We start from the raw sequence: 17,066 nt of genomic DNA, 5'->3' as shown, positions 1-17,066 counted from the left end.
CCTCCAGCTTTAACCTTGGTAAAAAGGAGCTCCTGTTTATCCAGGCCAGCCAATGCATTAATCACAACATTGACATCAACACTAACACCTTGTTTCTTGCTCTTACAAAGGCTGTTCAAAATCTCATGGTTGAGGTTAAACTGACTTTTTCTGATCACGTAGCCTCAGTCTCCTGGTCATTCTGCCTTTGTCTTATTCAGCATCAGAAGAATTAGTTGTTCCTCACCCAGCACACCACTCAGCTGCTGGTACAAGTCATGATGAACTCCTGCATGGATTACTGCAATTCTCTTCTTATGGGATTGCTGATGTGCGTGCTTCAGATGGTCCAGAATATGGTGGTGCTTCTGGTCTCCACCCAACTGAAGTGGGCCCACTGCTGCTGGTGCACCACTGGCTAGCTGTAGCTGTCCACATTCAGTTCAATCCCTTCTGCTGACCTACAGCTGCTCTTCTTAATGGAACAGCCTTGTTGGAGCCCATCTGCCCCTCTTCTGCTGTGTTCCTCACGTGATGGTCATCTGCTAAAACTACTTCAGACACGACTTGATTGTATCTCAGCACATGTCGCTTTCGACAAAAGCAAACTGTAAATGACTGAAATGTTCTGGTTGGCTGCATGTTGTCGGCATTTAGGTTGGCCGCCTCGTGTTGCCTCATGGTGAATTTAAAGCAGGATTTTTTGGGGGTGTGGCTTTTGGCCATGCTTCCTGTTGCTGTGTTAAAAAGATCAGGACAAACATTTCTCCATGTGACTGATGTCAGAGACGTGGTGTTGAATACAACACAGCTCTGCTGTGAGCCTCGGCTAATCAGTGAGGGAGGGGCCACAAGCTGACAGGAAGTGAGTGATTCTCTGGAATGAGGGTGCCGCCTATGAGCCACAGATGCTCGTTGGTGGGGGGGTGCAGGTTCTGGTATTCTTCTTTGTTTCTTCTTCAGGAGGAAATGAGGCAATTTCAAGCACCTGAACAACCTTGTGCTGTTTCAATGTCTCCACCAGTCACTGCTTTACAAACACAGTGACCTCTGAACTTTACAGGCCTCCTTCCTGCTGGTGGAAATGTTCAGTCCTACTGTGGGTTCCTCACCTGCTGTCTGGTGCAGTGGTGCTTTCTCTCCTCAAACTGGTGTTGAGACATTTTCTGCCTCAGTGCTTCTACTCTTCCTTCGTCAGTCCTGGAAGCTGCTTCAGCGCATCTGTTTTTTATCTCATGTTGCTATGGTGACAGAGAGGCTTACATCACTGACCTCCACCCTCCTCATCTCCAGGGCAGCAGTGTAACAGGAGCTCTGGTGACATCATATTGTGTGTGTGAGTGTGTGTGCATGTGTGTGTGTGAGAGAGAGAATTTTAAGCAGATTTACACCAGTGTGTTTGTATCCACAAATACACACACTGTGAGTCATGTGAAATGAGTTTGATGACATTGGACATGGAGTGGGGGAGGGATTATATGCCCTTGACTGTCACTCTCTCACTCTTGCTCTTTCTCTCCTGGATCATCTTTTAGAACTGTTTATAGCTGAAATGACACATTTTTCCTGATTTGCTGAATTGTTGTGACTGTGTTTCTGGGTGACCTCATTGCTGGTCTATCTGTCTGTCCGAACCCCCAGGTCTCTCTCTTTCTCTCTCTCCCCCCCCCTCTCTGTTTCTCTTTCTCTCTTTCTCTTTCTCTTGCTCTTTCTCGTCTTTCTCAGTCTATTGAACAGATCAGGTCAGATGTCCCATAATGCACTGCTGTGGTACATGAGCAGGATTGTGGGCTGTGGTGAGAGTGAAAGGTCCTGGCAGGTGGCCAGAACAGCACTATGGGATGGATCACCATGACAACATGGCCAACCACCTGATCTGGATAGAAATAAAATCCTGTCTGCTCCACAGTCTCCTGTGTCTTCCATTCAGGTTATTGATCACCTGATCAATAAAGTGGATTAGTGTTTTGGTAGGAAAGATATTCTTTAGTTCTGCTGGAAGAACAAACTGATGATGGACTGTGATTGGCTGATCAAGTCAGCTGTTCTTGATTCCTTTCACAATAAGTGACTCAATGTTGCTGCTGGTGCTCAGTCAGCAGGTTAGCATGATGTCTGTATGGAGACGACTGACGTTTCCCTCTCCACATCTTTGGATTAATTTTTCAAACAGACTAATACACAAACAGCCTGGAGCCAGTTAAGGCATCACTGCTGGAAGTCAGAGGTTATTCATGAAGGAACAATCCAGCTGTTCATCAGAAAATGTCAGTTCTTCCCTGGAGCTCTTCAGCCCAACTTTCCAGTGTGGGATAGCAACAGTTTCCGGAGCTGGGGACAAAGAAGCACTCCATGATGCACAACAGTTATCGGACCCATAAAATATTGCTCCCATATGAGGGAGAATGATGTAACTTTTTAATCAGCCTGATAAAAACTTATGAAACTCTATGAAATGCGTTCCGCTTCACCCTGCTAAATTAGCCGATGACGTTGATGTTCCTGCCTGATTTAGCCACTAGACATCCTGTCCACAGCCCCAGTGATCTCTAAGATGTTTGCCCCATTTTTTCAGTCAAACAAATCAAATGTGTAGCTTCACGGTCTTTGAAGGAAGCTCATACGTGAAGTACGTCATGATTTTAGCTTCTGTGCTGCTCACAGATGGTAAGATTAGCAGCCTCTGACACTCTGAGAGGCCTAATTATGAACTTTGCTTATTAATATAGCACTCAGCACTGGCTAAACCTCCTGAGTGTCTCCAGCTCCCAGCGAGCTGAACCACTGGTGTCCTCCGTGTCCTCCACTGTTAAAAGGACAGTTACCATCTTTCCAGATTAGCCCCAAATTCTGTTTTCCTTGACTCAATTACCGTATTTTCACAACCATAAGGCGCACTGTAATAAAAGGCACGGTCTCAGTTATGGGTGCTATATCTGTACTTAAAACATACATAAGGCGCACCGTATTATTAGGCGCATGCTGAAACATACAGTAAAAAATGACAATCGAAGTAAAACAGTGAGTATCGACACATTTATTGAACAAAATATTCATTCTTCTGCCACAAAACCATCAAAGTTTTCATCTTCTGTATCTGAATTAAACAGCTGCACTATTTCAATGTCCAACATCCCGAATTCCTCTTCTTAATCATCTGAATCGAACTCACCGACCGGTTCTGGTTCAGCGTTGATTTTGTGAAAGCTCTTACAATACATGAAGACGGTATCATAACCCATGCGTCTACAATCCACCCGCATATGGTGGCATAACTTGCCTGCCGCTGCCTCATAGTCTTTGTGAAGGAGTGTTCGCTTTCCGTCATCCAGCACTCGGTCCGTTTCCGTGGCAGCCGAGAACCACGGTGAACGACGACTTCTCGTGCCCCGTTGTGCGTATCGCCACTGTGCTGGTCCCTTTTTCTCCACTTTTTGGGTCAAAGGGATGTTAAAAGTCAGAGGGATCTCATCCATGTTGGTGATGTGGCTGGGCGCGGTTATCTTGTCGCGGCAGTAGGTGCGGAAGATGGCCACCCTCTCCTGGTAATCCGCGGGCAGCCGCTGCGCAACAGTTGTCCTCGCGCATATATAGAGATGCCGCCGCCTCATAAAGCGAAGATTTCTCGATTTCCATTTTCAGCTGCATATTCAATGGCCTGCAGTTTAAAGTAAGCCTCATTCATACGCGTCTCGCTTGACCGACGCCATTTTAGGGGATCCTTACGTGTAGGTGTGCCGCTAATCAATTGGCGGAGTGTTTACCGTAGTGCACCCACCAAAGGCGCACAGCAGATTTTGGAACTCGGTCCGCACACAAGGCGCTCCATATTACAAGGCGCACCGTCGATTTTTGTTTTAGGTGCGCCTTATAGTCGTGAAAATACGGTAACACTTAGATATTGTTCAATCTGTGCTGAGCTTGGAAACATTTCAAAAGGGCCAAAAGTACTAAAAAAACAGGACTGACCATGGACTCCCTGACATGCATGCTGTCTGTTGACCTGGCAGTGTTCAGGCGCAGGTAAAGGCGCGATGATGATGTTGACGTGATGATGTATGAAAGGGAGGGACTAGCTACTGCTGGTCATGTTAAGATGCCCAAATTCTGAGCAGAGGTGGGTCAGCCTGTGTTAAGATATCCTGCCATGAAGTGGTAATTTCGGTGAAAGCAGTATTAGTTATCCACGTGAAACCGGGAAACACTAAACCGCTGTTAAACAGAACTTCCTGTTGTCTGCTGTTCCAGTTTAACTTGTGAGGAAAACAACTCGCCCCAGTGAGCAAATATGACCACATGACTTATTGATGAGAGCAGCTAAGCGTGAATGAACTGCTCGGTTCTAAGAGCAGTTCAACAGAATGGTAAGAGCAACGGAATGGTTGCAGAATAAAATCCACTAAAATTTCCATACGTACTTTCCTGATTTTCCATCATGCAGCAGGGCAACAGAACCACACCGCATGTTGCAGAGATGTTGTCGCCATCCTTTAACCACACTGTCACTGTGCACATTAGTCCTTCTGCCCATCCATGTGGCTACTGGAAGGGCGCTGCCGTTGTTCCCACCCCAGGGGGAAGGGAACTGTGATGGCCTGATGGATGACTTCCTGCTCATGTTTCTTCAAACAATGTGAAGTTTAAAAACTGGGCTTGAAGATAGAATTGATTAATTGAGCCTTTTATTCAACATTCAACAATCTTGTACGTAATTTACATGTTCAAAAAGGAGTGGGAAGAAGTAAATACTTCTAAGGTCCTGCCCTTGATCGCTGATCATTGTCAATAGTAACTTCGGTGTCCTTAAACCCTCAAATTATTTCTCATTAGATCTCCTGTACTTCATTTTTACATGCAGGTTGTGCTTCATGGAATCCTTAAAACATCTCTTTAACCTTTCCATTTGCCAATAAATGCTGATTTTAGTTTGATGCAGTTTTAGGTCAAAATTCAGTTTTAAACTCTAGATCACATGACCTTTTTTTATCAAACGTTTGACAGATTATTAATATTAAAATAGATTCAAATTATTTTCCTTAAAATCTCAAATATTTTACTATTATCAAAATATCAACTAAAACACATCATTGCCCTCTTCTATCTAGGTAAAGACTCTCGCATAACATAACACAGAATCCATCTCCTAAGGCTAAAATCATAACTACCCTAACCCTGACCCTAAAAGCAACTAACCTCACGTTTTACCCCTCACACAGTCCTTTGAAATTGTGAGGACAAGCTAAAATGTCCTTACTTTGCGAGAAGAATGAGGATTTTGGTATTCAAAATGTAACATGTACAAGAACACACGCACACACACGTACTTGCTCTTCAGAGCACTGTGGCCTGTGTGGGAGTTTGCTCGGGACTTCCATTGCGTTGCCATGGTGAACAATCGCTACTGGAGAAGCAGAACTGTAAAAATGCAGATTCTTTTCTACATCGAAGCTTTGGAATGTTGGTGGGCAAATGCTCGGATCCTCCTACACATGTTACCCAATGTGAATTTTAGTTGTTTTAACCTGATTTTCAAAAATGTGTGCATCAACAAGAAAAGTGAATAAAATTCTTGAATATAACCTTTAGTTTGAGAAGACCAATCTGGTATAAGATCCCATTGAAGTGGCATCTCTTTTCTGTCTCTCCTTTGCATCACAGCTTGATGAGTGAGTGAGACAGTGCATGCTGGGACATTGGTAACCATGGAGATCTGTGGGCTGAGCTGGATAATGTTCTTTCAGTGAAAATAGAAAAGGAATAATGTCTTGAATCACGGTTTCTTTTTAAATAGCAGTGAGTTTGTTGCTTGGATGATGACAGCTTGAATTTAGTTTTCTAGTTCTATGGTTCTACAAGTCATTGGTGGAAATAAAGATTGTTCTTGTTTCTGTGGGTCATAGCTGTGAACATAGTCTCCTGTTGTTCAACAATGTGTCCTCAGGCAAGGAGGTACAACAAGAACAGGACTGGTCCAAGTCTAGAACCTTGTGGAACTCCATGAATAAACTACTATAAGAAGAGGAACAAAGAGGAATCATCTGCTTAATCTGATCTGAACCAGTTTAATCCCAGTGGACTGCTCCAGTCTCTGGATCTGGATGCTCTGATCAACTGCATCATAGGCAGCACATAGGTCGAGCAGAACCAGTACAGAAAGCAGTCCACTGTCTGCAGCTCTGAGAAGCTGTTGATTATTTAGTTAAACAAATGAAATATGTTAATGAAAATGTGAAATCTATAGAAGTTTATTCTTCTGCAAATCAACAGTTTAGAGCAGGGGTGGGGAACCCCCGGTCTCCGGGCCATATACGGCCTACGAGACCATTTCTACCGGTCCGCAACGCAACGCAATAAGATTTTTATATTTTATATGTGCACTTATACAGTGGGACCGTTCGCTAAACTCCGCGAGCTGCGAGTAGCAGCGGTAGCGTATTTTTGCCTTTCGTATCCTGAAATTTATTTCGTAACAAGAGAAAATATTTTCCCGTTTTCTGAGATAAAACAGATGGTTATGTTGTGTCCGAGTCAAGGTCAGGGTCAGTGAACACAGCATGTGATGTACGTAGTGGGCTGGACTGATTGACATGGACGAAAAATACATAGCGAAACACGCTAAACTCGACTGGAAAGGACAGATGCGTTTGGATAAAATTAATGCTCTTCGTCGGAGTTTGGAGGCTCAATAAGCAGCTTTCACACGACCATGTACTGACAGAGAGAATATTACGCGTGCAAGTTTTGTGATGAGTGAATTAATAGCCACGAAGCTGAAACCTCACGCCGAAGGAGAGTTCGTGAAGGAGTGCCTCGTAGCCGCCGCTGAGGCGCTCGCGCCGGACAAAGTAAAATTGTTTCAAAGCGTGAATTTTTTTTCGTGACTAACTACTGAACTAAGACATATATTGTTATGATTCCAGTGGCTAACAGTATGTTTTTATGGTCAAGGAATCTAAATATGTAGTCAAAGTATATGTGGGACTAATATTTATGGTCGAAATCACGATATGCCAGGAATTGTTGCGCTTGCCAGAGGTCTGCGCTCTCCGAGTGCTTTCTAGTTGTTATTATTATTGTCTTTATCTTTCTTTCTTTTCATTTATTTTCTTGATTATCTTGCTGTATTGCAGTTTTTGTGAGTAGAGGCCTCAAACAGGTCCTTACGGGTCTCTTGCCTCAACTCTGTCCCTCTTTTTTTTTATTGTTTTGTATGATCATGAAAACATATTTTACTTGTTTGTCATTTTATTCTATTTTTTTGGGTGATTTTATATGCATGTGTGCTAAATAAATAATTCAAACTCAAATGCAGCAATCATGAGACTTAGTAACACAGTGGTTATAGACTTTTTTTGTCTTTTTTGCATCCCTAGGTATGTGTTCATAATAGTATGGCCCTCGGAGGACTTTATAAAAATTGAAATGGCCCTCGATATGAAAAAGGTTCCCCACCACTGGTTTAGAGACTCTTGAAGGAAATGTTGCAAAAGAAGGGGGGATGACATAGGCAAGAGAAAAGACTGAGACTGGAAGAGAATCCCTCTTGTTCTCCCTCCTTCCATCTTCTTCCTTTCTGTCTCATCCACCCTCACCTTGTTCCCCTTCCTGCCGCTCTTGCATTAATTCTCCCATCTGTTCACAATGATATCATGCTTTTACAGGTGATGTATATATTTCACTTCTTATTTTGTATTATCTTCTTTTATTTAAACACCATTTACCTCTAAATGAATGCAGTGTGAGAAAAGAGAATGACAATATTTTAAAAAATTACGATTCTGAATATTTAAAAAAAACTTTGAGTATGAGGTTTGGTGTTTTTCTTGTAACAGTCCTTGAAAGCATCACAGTTCTCTGGAACAGACTATGTAGTAACGTAATAGAGCCACAGGGTGACAGGATTTCATTGTTTAGCGATAACGATGCCGGAAATAGCTGCAGCCAATCAAAACACTGCCGTGGTCATGTGACAGTTCTTCGCTTTGTCTTGGAGCAAGAATTACTTTTAATCAATATTGTTTGTTATTGATCTGAAATCATTAATTGAGATGTTCCAAACAAATATCTGGCTCAATTTTAATACTAATGAATATTAAGTGTGTTTACTATTGTTCAGTGTCCACAGTTGAAATCATGAAATGAGTAATTTCTGATTCATGCCGAGTTACACTTACTGAACATGATGCAGACACACATTTCCAGTCTTTTTTTTCTCTCGCTGCAGGTTTTGTGGTTTTTCTCAGAGGCCGTTCAATCGCTCAGCTGTCAGGACTCAGCAGTGGCGGGGGTTCAAGATGACGTCGGTGGCATCGGAGTTTGAACATATGGATATCCAGCAACAATTCAACGATGGCGTCAACAACCGCTGGGACACCGATGACTGGGACAATGAGAACAGCTCAGCACGCCTGTTCGAGCGCTCACGCATCAAAGCCCTGGCAGGTAGGAGGGAGCGGGGTCAGATGGTATAAAAATGATGAGTTTGGTCAGGCTGTGTTTGTGTGTCTTGCTACTTTTAGGAGGATGTATTGCGTGTAATGTGTATGAGACAGCATTAGTGTTTGATGGATGAATAAATGACTTTTAGATGCACTGATGATAGAAGAAGTCAGTGTGAGGATGGATGGATGGCAGGTTGGATTCTGGAACAGCAGGACTTGGTGGAGGGGATGGTGGTCCTGGATAGAGACCTAAACCAGCTGTGACAGTAATAGAAAGAAGTGGCCTCCACTATAAGAAGCTGAAGGCTTCTGAAGGCACTGAAGGCTGCAGGCAGGAGAAGGTGAAGCACATTCTTCTATTGCCTCCATTACAACAGCTGCACCACAGTTGGCTTGGGGGCTCCTTCTATCAAAGAGGGGAATTTTGGTCCTTAAAAAAATCTAATGTTGGCCCACAGTGAGCCTTGAGAAGTATGTAAGTGAACCAGGAGGCAGATGCAGAAGAAGATTTGCACCAGTCAGGATGCCCTCAGGTTCTTCAGTGGAAGGTTCCATGAGAAGGATCTGATGGACTTTACTGACTTTACTCTATCAGCAGCCTTCTGGAGCAAATGCAGAAAGTAGACGTAAGTCTTTATAGTCCACACGCTGACTTGGGAATGTCAGTGGGAGTGAAGATTGAAATTTATCACCATGGTCACATCAATTACAGCCATGCATACAGGGCTCATTGAATGAGGCAAGTTTGTGTGTTTGTCCCCATAGCAACCACTGAGCAGAAGAAGGGAGCATTTGGTTTATGTGCCAGAGCTGCCCTGTGGGGCTGAACCACGAGGACAACAGATGAGGATGATGGATGGTTGATTCATTGGGCTCGAGTTCCTTCCTCACCCCAACCTTTGACCTCAGAATTGCAGTTTGATTGTTGTTTCAGTGCTGCTTCAGGAGTTCTTGCTCTTCACATTTTATTCAGCTAGAACTTTGTTTTGGTCTGGCATTTGAGAACTATTGTTTGATTAGTCAAAACTGTGGAGTGGACATGATAATGATTTTGTCTGCCGTCATCTCAGGGTCAAAAGAGCGTTTGTCCCTTCTATTGTTTAATGGTCTCAGGAAATACCCCCGTGCGGGTGTGTGTCCTAACATCCTCAGTATTTAATAGTCTAATTTTAGTGCCATTCTTCCTGTTAGAGCATAATGTTGAGCTCTCTCTCTCTCACACACGAACAGGCACACAAGCACACACACAATATCACCATTCTGCATCTCATTTAACTTAATTTTATCAGTCTTGGAATTCTCTCCCTGGTTCTCTCCGTCTCTGTCTCTGTCTCTCTCTCTCTCTCTCTCTCCCTCTCCCTCCCTCCCTTCCTCCCTTCCTCCCTCCCTCCCTCCCTCCTCTGTGTTAAAATCCGTGACATCACTGTTTGAATCAGAGCCAGTGATTGGCTGCATGTTGAAGTCATGGATGGCTCCTCCCTCTCTCTCTCTTTCTCTCTCTCTCCATCTGAAAGGTGTTTTCTCTGTCCCTTTCTCTGCTGAACTCGGAGCGTGCCGACGCTGGTTTAGGCTTTGCTACTTTGTCTGGACTCTATGGGCTAGTGAAGGGATGGATGGATGGAGAGAAAGTAACATTTCTCTCTGCTATGTTGCTACTTTGACGGTTTGATCCATCTGGGATTGTGTCAAATTATTATCCTGAAACTCTGAAGCGAGTGTCCTCACTCTGAAAACCTTGAGAATCATCTTCTATGTGAACTTGTCTTGACTGAATCATTCATTCATGGAGCTCCAGAGTGGCCTCCCGGGCCCCCTCTCACCCGGCGCCCTCTCCCCCACCTTGGATTACTCCACCAATGCCTCCCCGGGATTCAGTGGTCCCGGCCCTTCTCATGGCAACCCAGTCAGGGCTCCCAGCCCCAGTCTGTCAGGCCAGGCAGTGTTCAACTACAACCAGCTGGAGGGGAGATTCAAACAGCTTCAAGGTAAGAGGAGGAGCCCCTTCCAAATCACACCCCCTTCACCACAACCACGTTTGGGACCCATGTGAGAAAGTCAGGAGGTTCAGATACACAGCCAGGGAAGCTTCAACCAAATCTGGATGAGGCAGCAGTTGAGAACTTCTCAAAGGTCCAGCTGGCGACTCTGATAACAGCTCTCAGTGCCGCTGGGGCTGCTGGGTAACATTGAAAGATGACACGTGTGAGCGTCAAGTTCCCTTACAATGTTTGGTCTAACCCTCATTGTGCTCAATGTGCAATCTAAACACCATTTTGTCAATTATTTGTCAGCGTCACACAGTATCAAATTTGAATGAAATTGAGGTCTTTAAGCCTCGTGAGGTCACGTTCTGATCTCTAACTAGAACTCCAAAACCTGCTCCTGCTGCTTCTAGAGCTGTTGGTGGGCGCACTGCGGACCCGAAGGCCATTGGGTCGATGCTACTGAAGACAAACATGGTCCCCTTCCTGCATCTTCACTGTGAATATGTGTGATTAATCCCTCATTTCAGGTTTCATCTCACTGTTGTTCCTCTGCCCATTTTTTTTTCCACACAAGCAGTAAAATTCCTGGCAGGTCAGATTTAGCTGATGGCTAATGGAGTCCAAAACCTTGGACTTTGATCCTGATAGTGCTTCTTTGGCTGGAAGCCACTGTGAAGGCGTGACAGAAGATCACGGCTAGTGTGTTTGTTCCCTTTTGTTTTATCGTGACCCAGACGTTGACTTTGACTCTGTTTGCAGGTGGTCTCATCTTTCTTCTTATCTGTTGACCTTCATAAAGTTTTACTGCTGACGTGTGGGTGGGGTTTAATTGTTTGGCAGAACCTCATTCAACCTCCTTGTCAACAGTTTTTCCTGTAGACTCTTTTAACTTGAACTTTTAACCCGAATCCCTCAAAATATGAAAAAAGTGGAAAAACTTTTTGCTTTAGATTAGCATCATATTACATATTCCAGTAATCAGTAGTGGCCCATCATCACCATCAAACATTAACCAACACTACATTCTTTTAATGTATTCACCTTAGACGGGATAAATTAAACTGACAGCAGAAAATATAAGAATAGCCAAAAAATAATAAATTAGAAAATTAGCTGATGTTTGTTGTCCAATCCTTTGTTGGAAATGTTAAAGTGGGAGGGGCTTCACATGACAAAGCAGAACTGCAGCTGATCTCTCATCTCCCAGCATGCATCCTGTGTTTTTGAGAGTCAACCAATCACAGGGGAGTTTCTCTGAGCTGTGGGGGTGCAGATTAAAAGAGTAGAGGGACATGGTCTGCTGTTCCTCCCTCCTCTTCTCCTCTTTCCTCTCCTCATCAATGTTTCATGTGCTCCTGCAGAGCAGCTGTCATCCCTCCATCTCTCCATCTTCATAGTGGAATTAAAGGGAAGGTCCAGCAGCCAAAGTTAACAGATAACATGAAGATGTTGCTTCCCTCCCCATCCTCACCTTCTAAACACCGCCCGAACTAATCCTAACCAAGTATCCCTACGTAGCAGATGTGTGCGTGGGTTGTGTGTGTGTGTGTGTGTGTGTGCTTTTGTTTGTTTGTTTACTAGTACTGTTGTGATTCAGTGTTATCAGGAGGGCCTGCCAGAACCTCCCGCTGATTCAAGATGCTGCCCCTAAAGTTCTGACAAATGGCCACATGAGGTCACATGACTGCTGGTTTCTCGATTAGTTTGCCGATTAGTCTTTAGGTCACACTGTTTGTGTTTGGTCCATCAGACCTATAGGACCTATGGGATGTGTGTATGTGAGGTGTTTAAGAATATGTGTGTATCAAGGTGAGTCATTGGCTAATGGGTTCATTAGTAGTGTTGTGGCAGCTTTTGGTGTGTGGAATTTCAGACCACAGCCGCTGGAGTCTGTGAGTTTGACAACTGTTTTCCTGATCGTCGCTCAGCTGACAGCTCAGTAAATCAGCTGAGTGGATCAGATGGCAGCGATGCTGAAAAGGCTTTGTTCATTTTTTTTTTTTTCCTGAAGAGAGGAAGCAGGACATAGATGTTCTGCCATCAGACTTGACTGTAGAAAACACATTTATATTCAAGTGGATACACAAATTCTGTGTGTGTCCAAGGGTGTTCCAGCTCCATAAGCTTTATTAGAACGTGAATGTAGCTGAGCTGCTCAGGTTTATGAAGTGGACTCTATAACTTTACAGCTGAGCTGAGACTCTTGGTTACATTAGCTGGAGAAGGTGATGCTATTGTGTATCTAACCTTGAGCAATGTACTCTGTGATCACGACTGAAGTTGCCTCTCATTTAATATAGGAGGGAACACAATCTTCTCACTAACTTCCTTAGTTCCTAATGTTGCTGTGTGAATGTCATCCACAAATCACTGACAAATCAATCACGTCAAACAGAAAGAGAGAAGGAAAGCGAACGAGTGGTTCAAACATTAAATGATCCAGGTGGCTTCAGTCAGTGTAACAGGCTGACTGTTTGTCAGTGACAGGTTACCTGTTCGAATCAGGTGGGTTCTTAGGCAAGGCCCTTTACGCTATATGCCTATACCTCAGAATGAGGGGAACCATAAATGATAGTCATACCGGCTTAAACACCGCCTGGGTCAACAAAGTGTCATGTCAGGGGTCGGGTAACCAGGGCTACCTGATGTCAAATTGGCTTCTGGAACAAGGCCTTCATGGAGCAGTTCAGAGAACCTGGTACTGATGGACTGTTAATATGGGAGTAACCCCAGCAAGAGGGGTTACATGCAGAGGATTTGGGAGAAATGGTTGCTTCGAGACCCCACATCCTCACTGACTAAAAAGCAGCTCTTACCTCAGTGTTCGAATATTCGTAATAAGAAGTTGCTATCACAGCTAGAGATTGATGAGGTACAGCGTTGTGACTCATCCACGGTACAAATATGTTACTGCAAGAAGGAGCCAGGTCAGCTTGGGGGTGGTTTCATCATCACCCCCAAATATCGAGATTGGGTACAAAGCCCCAGTGACAGACGGACTCAACACAAGGGCAGCTAACCAGAGAGAGAGAGAGAGAGAGATTTTATTGATTTTATTTTTTTTAATTGACTTTTCAAAAACTCAATTTAATTTGCCATTACAAAAAACAAAAACATGATCCGAACAACAAGAAAAAAGAAAACAACACTGAGTTGAGGAGGCCTCCAAAGACCAGCTCCTCCTCCTCCACCAGACATAGTTCATCATTTAGGCACCATGTGCTCTTAAACTCTTCAATGTTGTTCGTTGCTCGGTAAAAATTAAAGTCCGTTTTTATCCGAGCATTGACCATCCTAGCGAAGATGGTCTGAAGATCATAGTCCAGAGACCCGCCTATCTTGTTCCTCCTGCTCTTGTAGATGGCTAGTTTCGCCTGACCAATAAAGAGGTTCAGCAGCTGGCACTTAGCTTTCCCTCTCCTGTGGTATCTGAAACCCAGAATAAAGATGGTTTGTGAGAAAGCTTCACCAAGCAGGGAGAACATCTGATTCAGCAGCAGGAACAGCACAGAGAGGTGATCGCACTCGGAGAAACAGTGGAACACCGTCTCTCTATGGTTACAGAAGGGACACTCGGCACTGATGTTTGGGTTGATGTACGATAAGAACCCGTTGACTGCGATGGCCCCGTGAAGGATTCTCCATTGTTGATCCCCGCCCCTCCAGGTTAGTTGTGGCTTGTACAGGGACCTCCACTCTGGCCTCTGAGTCTCTGTGAGGGCCAGTTGCGTCCTCCATTTGGTGTCGACACGGCCTGCCAGGTTGCGTTGGTTTAGAACCATGACCAGTGTGTTATACATAAGCTTCCCCGACGGCCAGTCTGACCCCTGTTAGGTCCATTAGAAATAGGGTTGCTGCCAACCCCATTCCACCACATCGCCTCAGCACAGCTTGAGCCACAGGTCTCCAGACCAGATCTGATGGACCACACAGCAGCCTTTGGACAAACTGGAGCCTGAAAGTCGCTCCTCTGCTCTCCAGGTGGACCAAGCCAAGTCCTCCTTCCTCCCTCGGCAGAAAAAGGACACTCTGTGGTATCCAGTGCAGACGGTCCCAGAAGAAATCCACCTTAACCGCCTGTATCCTGGACAGGATGTTTTGGGGGGGGGGGTCCACACATGCCAGGCGGTGCCACAGCATGGATGACACTAGATTATTAATGACTAGGACCCGGCCTTTGAAAGACATCCTTGGAAGAAGCCATTTCCATCTCTTCAGCCTCCCCTCAACTTTTTCTAAAATCCCCTCCCAATTCTTGGTCATAAAGGCTTCATCACCAAGGTGGATGCCCAAGTACCTCAACCCCCCTGCCATCCAGGAGAGGCCCCCCGGTAATGTTAGCTGCTTACACCGTTCTCCCACTGCCAAGGCTTCACTTTTGGCCCAATTAACCTTCGCCGATGACAGTTTGTTAAACCTAGTAACAGTTTCACAGAGGTTAGTGATGTCGTTCTGACTATTGATGAAAACAATGATGTCATCGGTGTAGGCAGACACAACATAACGCCTCAGACAACCTGGAATGGTGAAACCCGATAGCTCTGCTCTCTGTCTCCGGAGGAGGGGCTCAATAGACAGGGCGTAGAGCATCCCTGACATTGAGCAGCCCTGCCTGATCCCCCTCCGGACAACGAAAGGAGCACTCAGGCCACCGTTGAGCTTCAGCACACTCTCAATGCCACAGTACAAGGCCTGGATCCTGGCTATGAAACCTGGGCTGAATCCGAAGGCCTGCAGTGTCCGCCACAGGTACTGGTCTTCAACCCTGTCAAAAGCATTTTTCTTGGTCCAGAGAAATCACACCAAGCCCACGACCCCATGAACCAGAGAGGTCCAAAATGTCTCGAATTAAAGCTATGTTGTCAAAGATTAACCTGCTGGGCACACAGTACATCTGATCCTCATTGATCACCCTCTCCATCACCTTTCTCAGCCAAGTTGACAACATCTTGGACAGCAGCTTGTAGTCGGTGCATAGCAAGGACACCGGGCGCAAGTTCTTTACGTCTTGTAGGTCCCCTTTCTTTGGGAGGAGTGTGAGGATGGCTCTCCTGCAGCTCAGTGGCAGCCGACCTTGGCTCAGACTGTTCCTGAGGACGCACAGCAGGTCCTCGCCGAGAACAGGCCAGAAGGCCCTGTAAAACTCCGCTGGAAGCCAATCAATGCCAGGGGCTTTCCCACCAGCCAGGCCATGCAACGCCGTTGTCAGTTCCTCAGCGGACAGAGGAGCATCCAGCTCCCTGTTATTGTCTTCACCCACCTGGGGTAGACCGTTCAGGAAGAACTGCTCCACCCCAGGCTATTCCCTGCATTCCTTCCTGTACAGATCCTGGTAGTATATCACTGCCCGCTGGCAGTCAATAGGGTCCTCAAGCACCTGTCCATTGTTGGCCCTCAGGAAGTGTATCATCCTCCTCTGGCCATTCTTACGTTCCAGGCCAAAGAAAAAGTGAGAGGGGGCATCCATCTGGGTGATGTGTTGGAACCTTGAGCGGACCAGAGCGCCCTGAGCAGCCACACCCAGCAGGTCAGCTAAATCTGATGATTTAGTCTTGAGAAATTTGAGAAAAGTTGGAGCTCCACCACTTCTCTCTCCAGGTCTCCAGTGTCCCTGCTGGCATTGAGGGTGTACTGCAGACAAAATTGTTTGATGTGGACCTTCCCAACATCCCACCACTGCTGGATGGAGCTGTAACTGCGTTTTGTCATTTGAAAATTGCTCCACAGGGTTTTGAAGGCTTCCTTAAAAACATTATCATGCAATAGTTGGGTGTTAAAGTGCCAATATGCACTTGCACATTTTGCATTCCTTATATAAGCAACACAACTTACGAGAGAGTGAGAGTGAGAGAGAGAGACCAACCGGGCTGATAGACACCCTCTTAACTATATTTATATGGTGCCTAAAGAAATAGAAACGATCCTGGGCAGAGAGAGCTGGTTCCCCCTGGAGTGGGTCCAGGTGAATTGTCTCTGAAATACCACCACACGTCACACAACTCACGAGCCTGCACCAGCTTTGTGAGGGTGCTTTTTGATGGCAGATGAGGTTCCGGGTAGTTCCTGTCCAGCAGGGGGTTCTCTGTGCAATTAAAATCTCCGCCCAGGAACAGAAACTCATTGTTGTTACAACCGGCAACAACCTTCTCTACCTCATTTAGCAAAAGCAGCCTGTCCAACCCAGCAGTGGGAGCATACACATTCACAAAAACAAGCTTAACATTTTCAAAGACAGCGGTTATTTTTAACAATCTACCTGGTACAGGTTCCTCTACAGAGGAGGAGAGAGGTCCAAAATCTCTGGAGAAGAGGACCCCCACCCCCCCACTGTTGCTGCTTCTATTGCTAAGAAACATCTGCCCCGCCCACTCCCTTCTCCAGCCAGGCTCATTGTCCGGAGTGCTGTGCGTCTCCTGAAGAAAGGTTATGAACTGTGTACATTCAGGCCCCTTGTACTATGGCCTGAATGTTATCATTAAAAGTCTCCTGCATGTCTCGTGAACTGTTGAGAGAGAGAGATTGATTTTTCAAAACTCAATTTTATTTCTCATTATAACAACCATGATCTAACACAAACATAGTTCAACCAAACATAGTTCGTCATTCAGGCACCATGTACTCTTGAAACCTTCAATAATGTTCGGCAAGAAATCAAACGGAG

The 17,066-nt window shown here is 45.2% G+C and overlaps 1 protein-coding gene across 1 annotated transcript in view; it reads left to right on the top strand.

Moving 5' to 3' along the window:
• Nucleotides 1-17,066, top strand: part of LOC130533973 (spectrin beta chain, non-erythrocytic 1-like) — a 53,210-nt gene that overhangs the window by 3,511 nt on the left and 32,633 nt on the right. The window contains 1 exon segment of the mRNA XM_057047828.1: nt 8,204-8,421. Within this exon segment, the coding sequence (XP_056903808.1) occupies nt 8,274-8,421 (148 nt within the window). The 5' untranslated portion in view covers nt 8,204-8,273.

Source organism: Takifugu flavidus, chromosome 11, assembly GCF_003711565.1.
Source record: "Takifugu flavidus isolate HTHZ2018 chromosome 11, ASM371156v2, whole genome shotgun sequence".
In the NCBI taxonomy this organism is placed as follows: Eukaryota; Metazoa; Chordata; class Actinopteri; order Tetraodontiformes; family Tetraodontidae; genus Takifugu; species Takifugu flavidus.
This window is presented reverse-complemented; position numbering and strand designations above follow the sequence as displayed.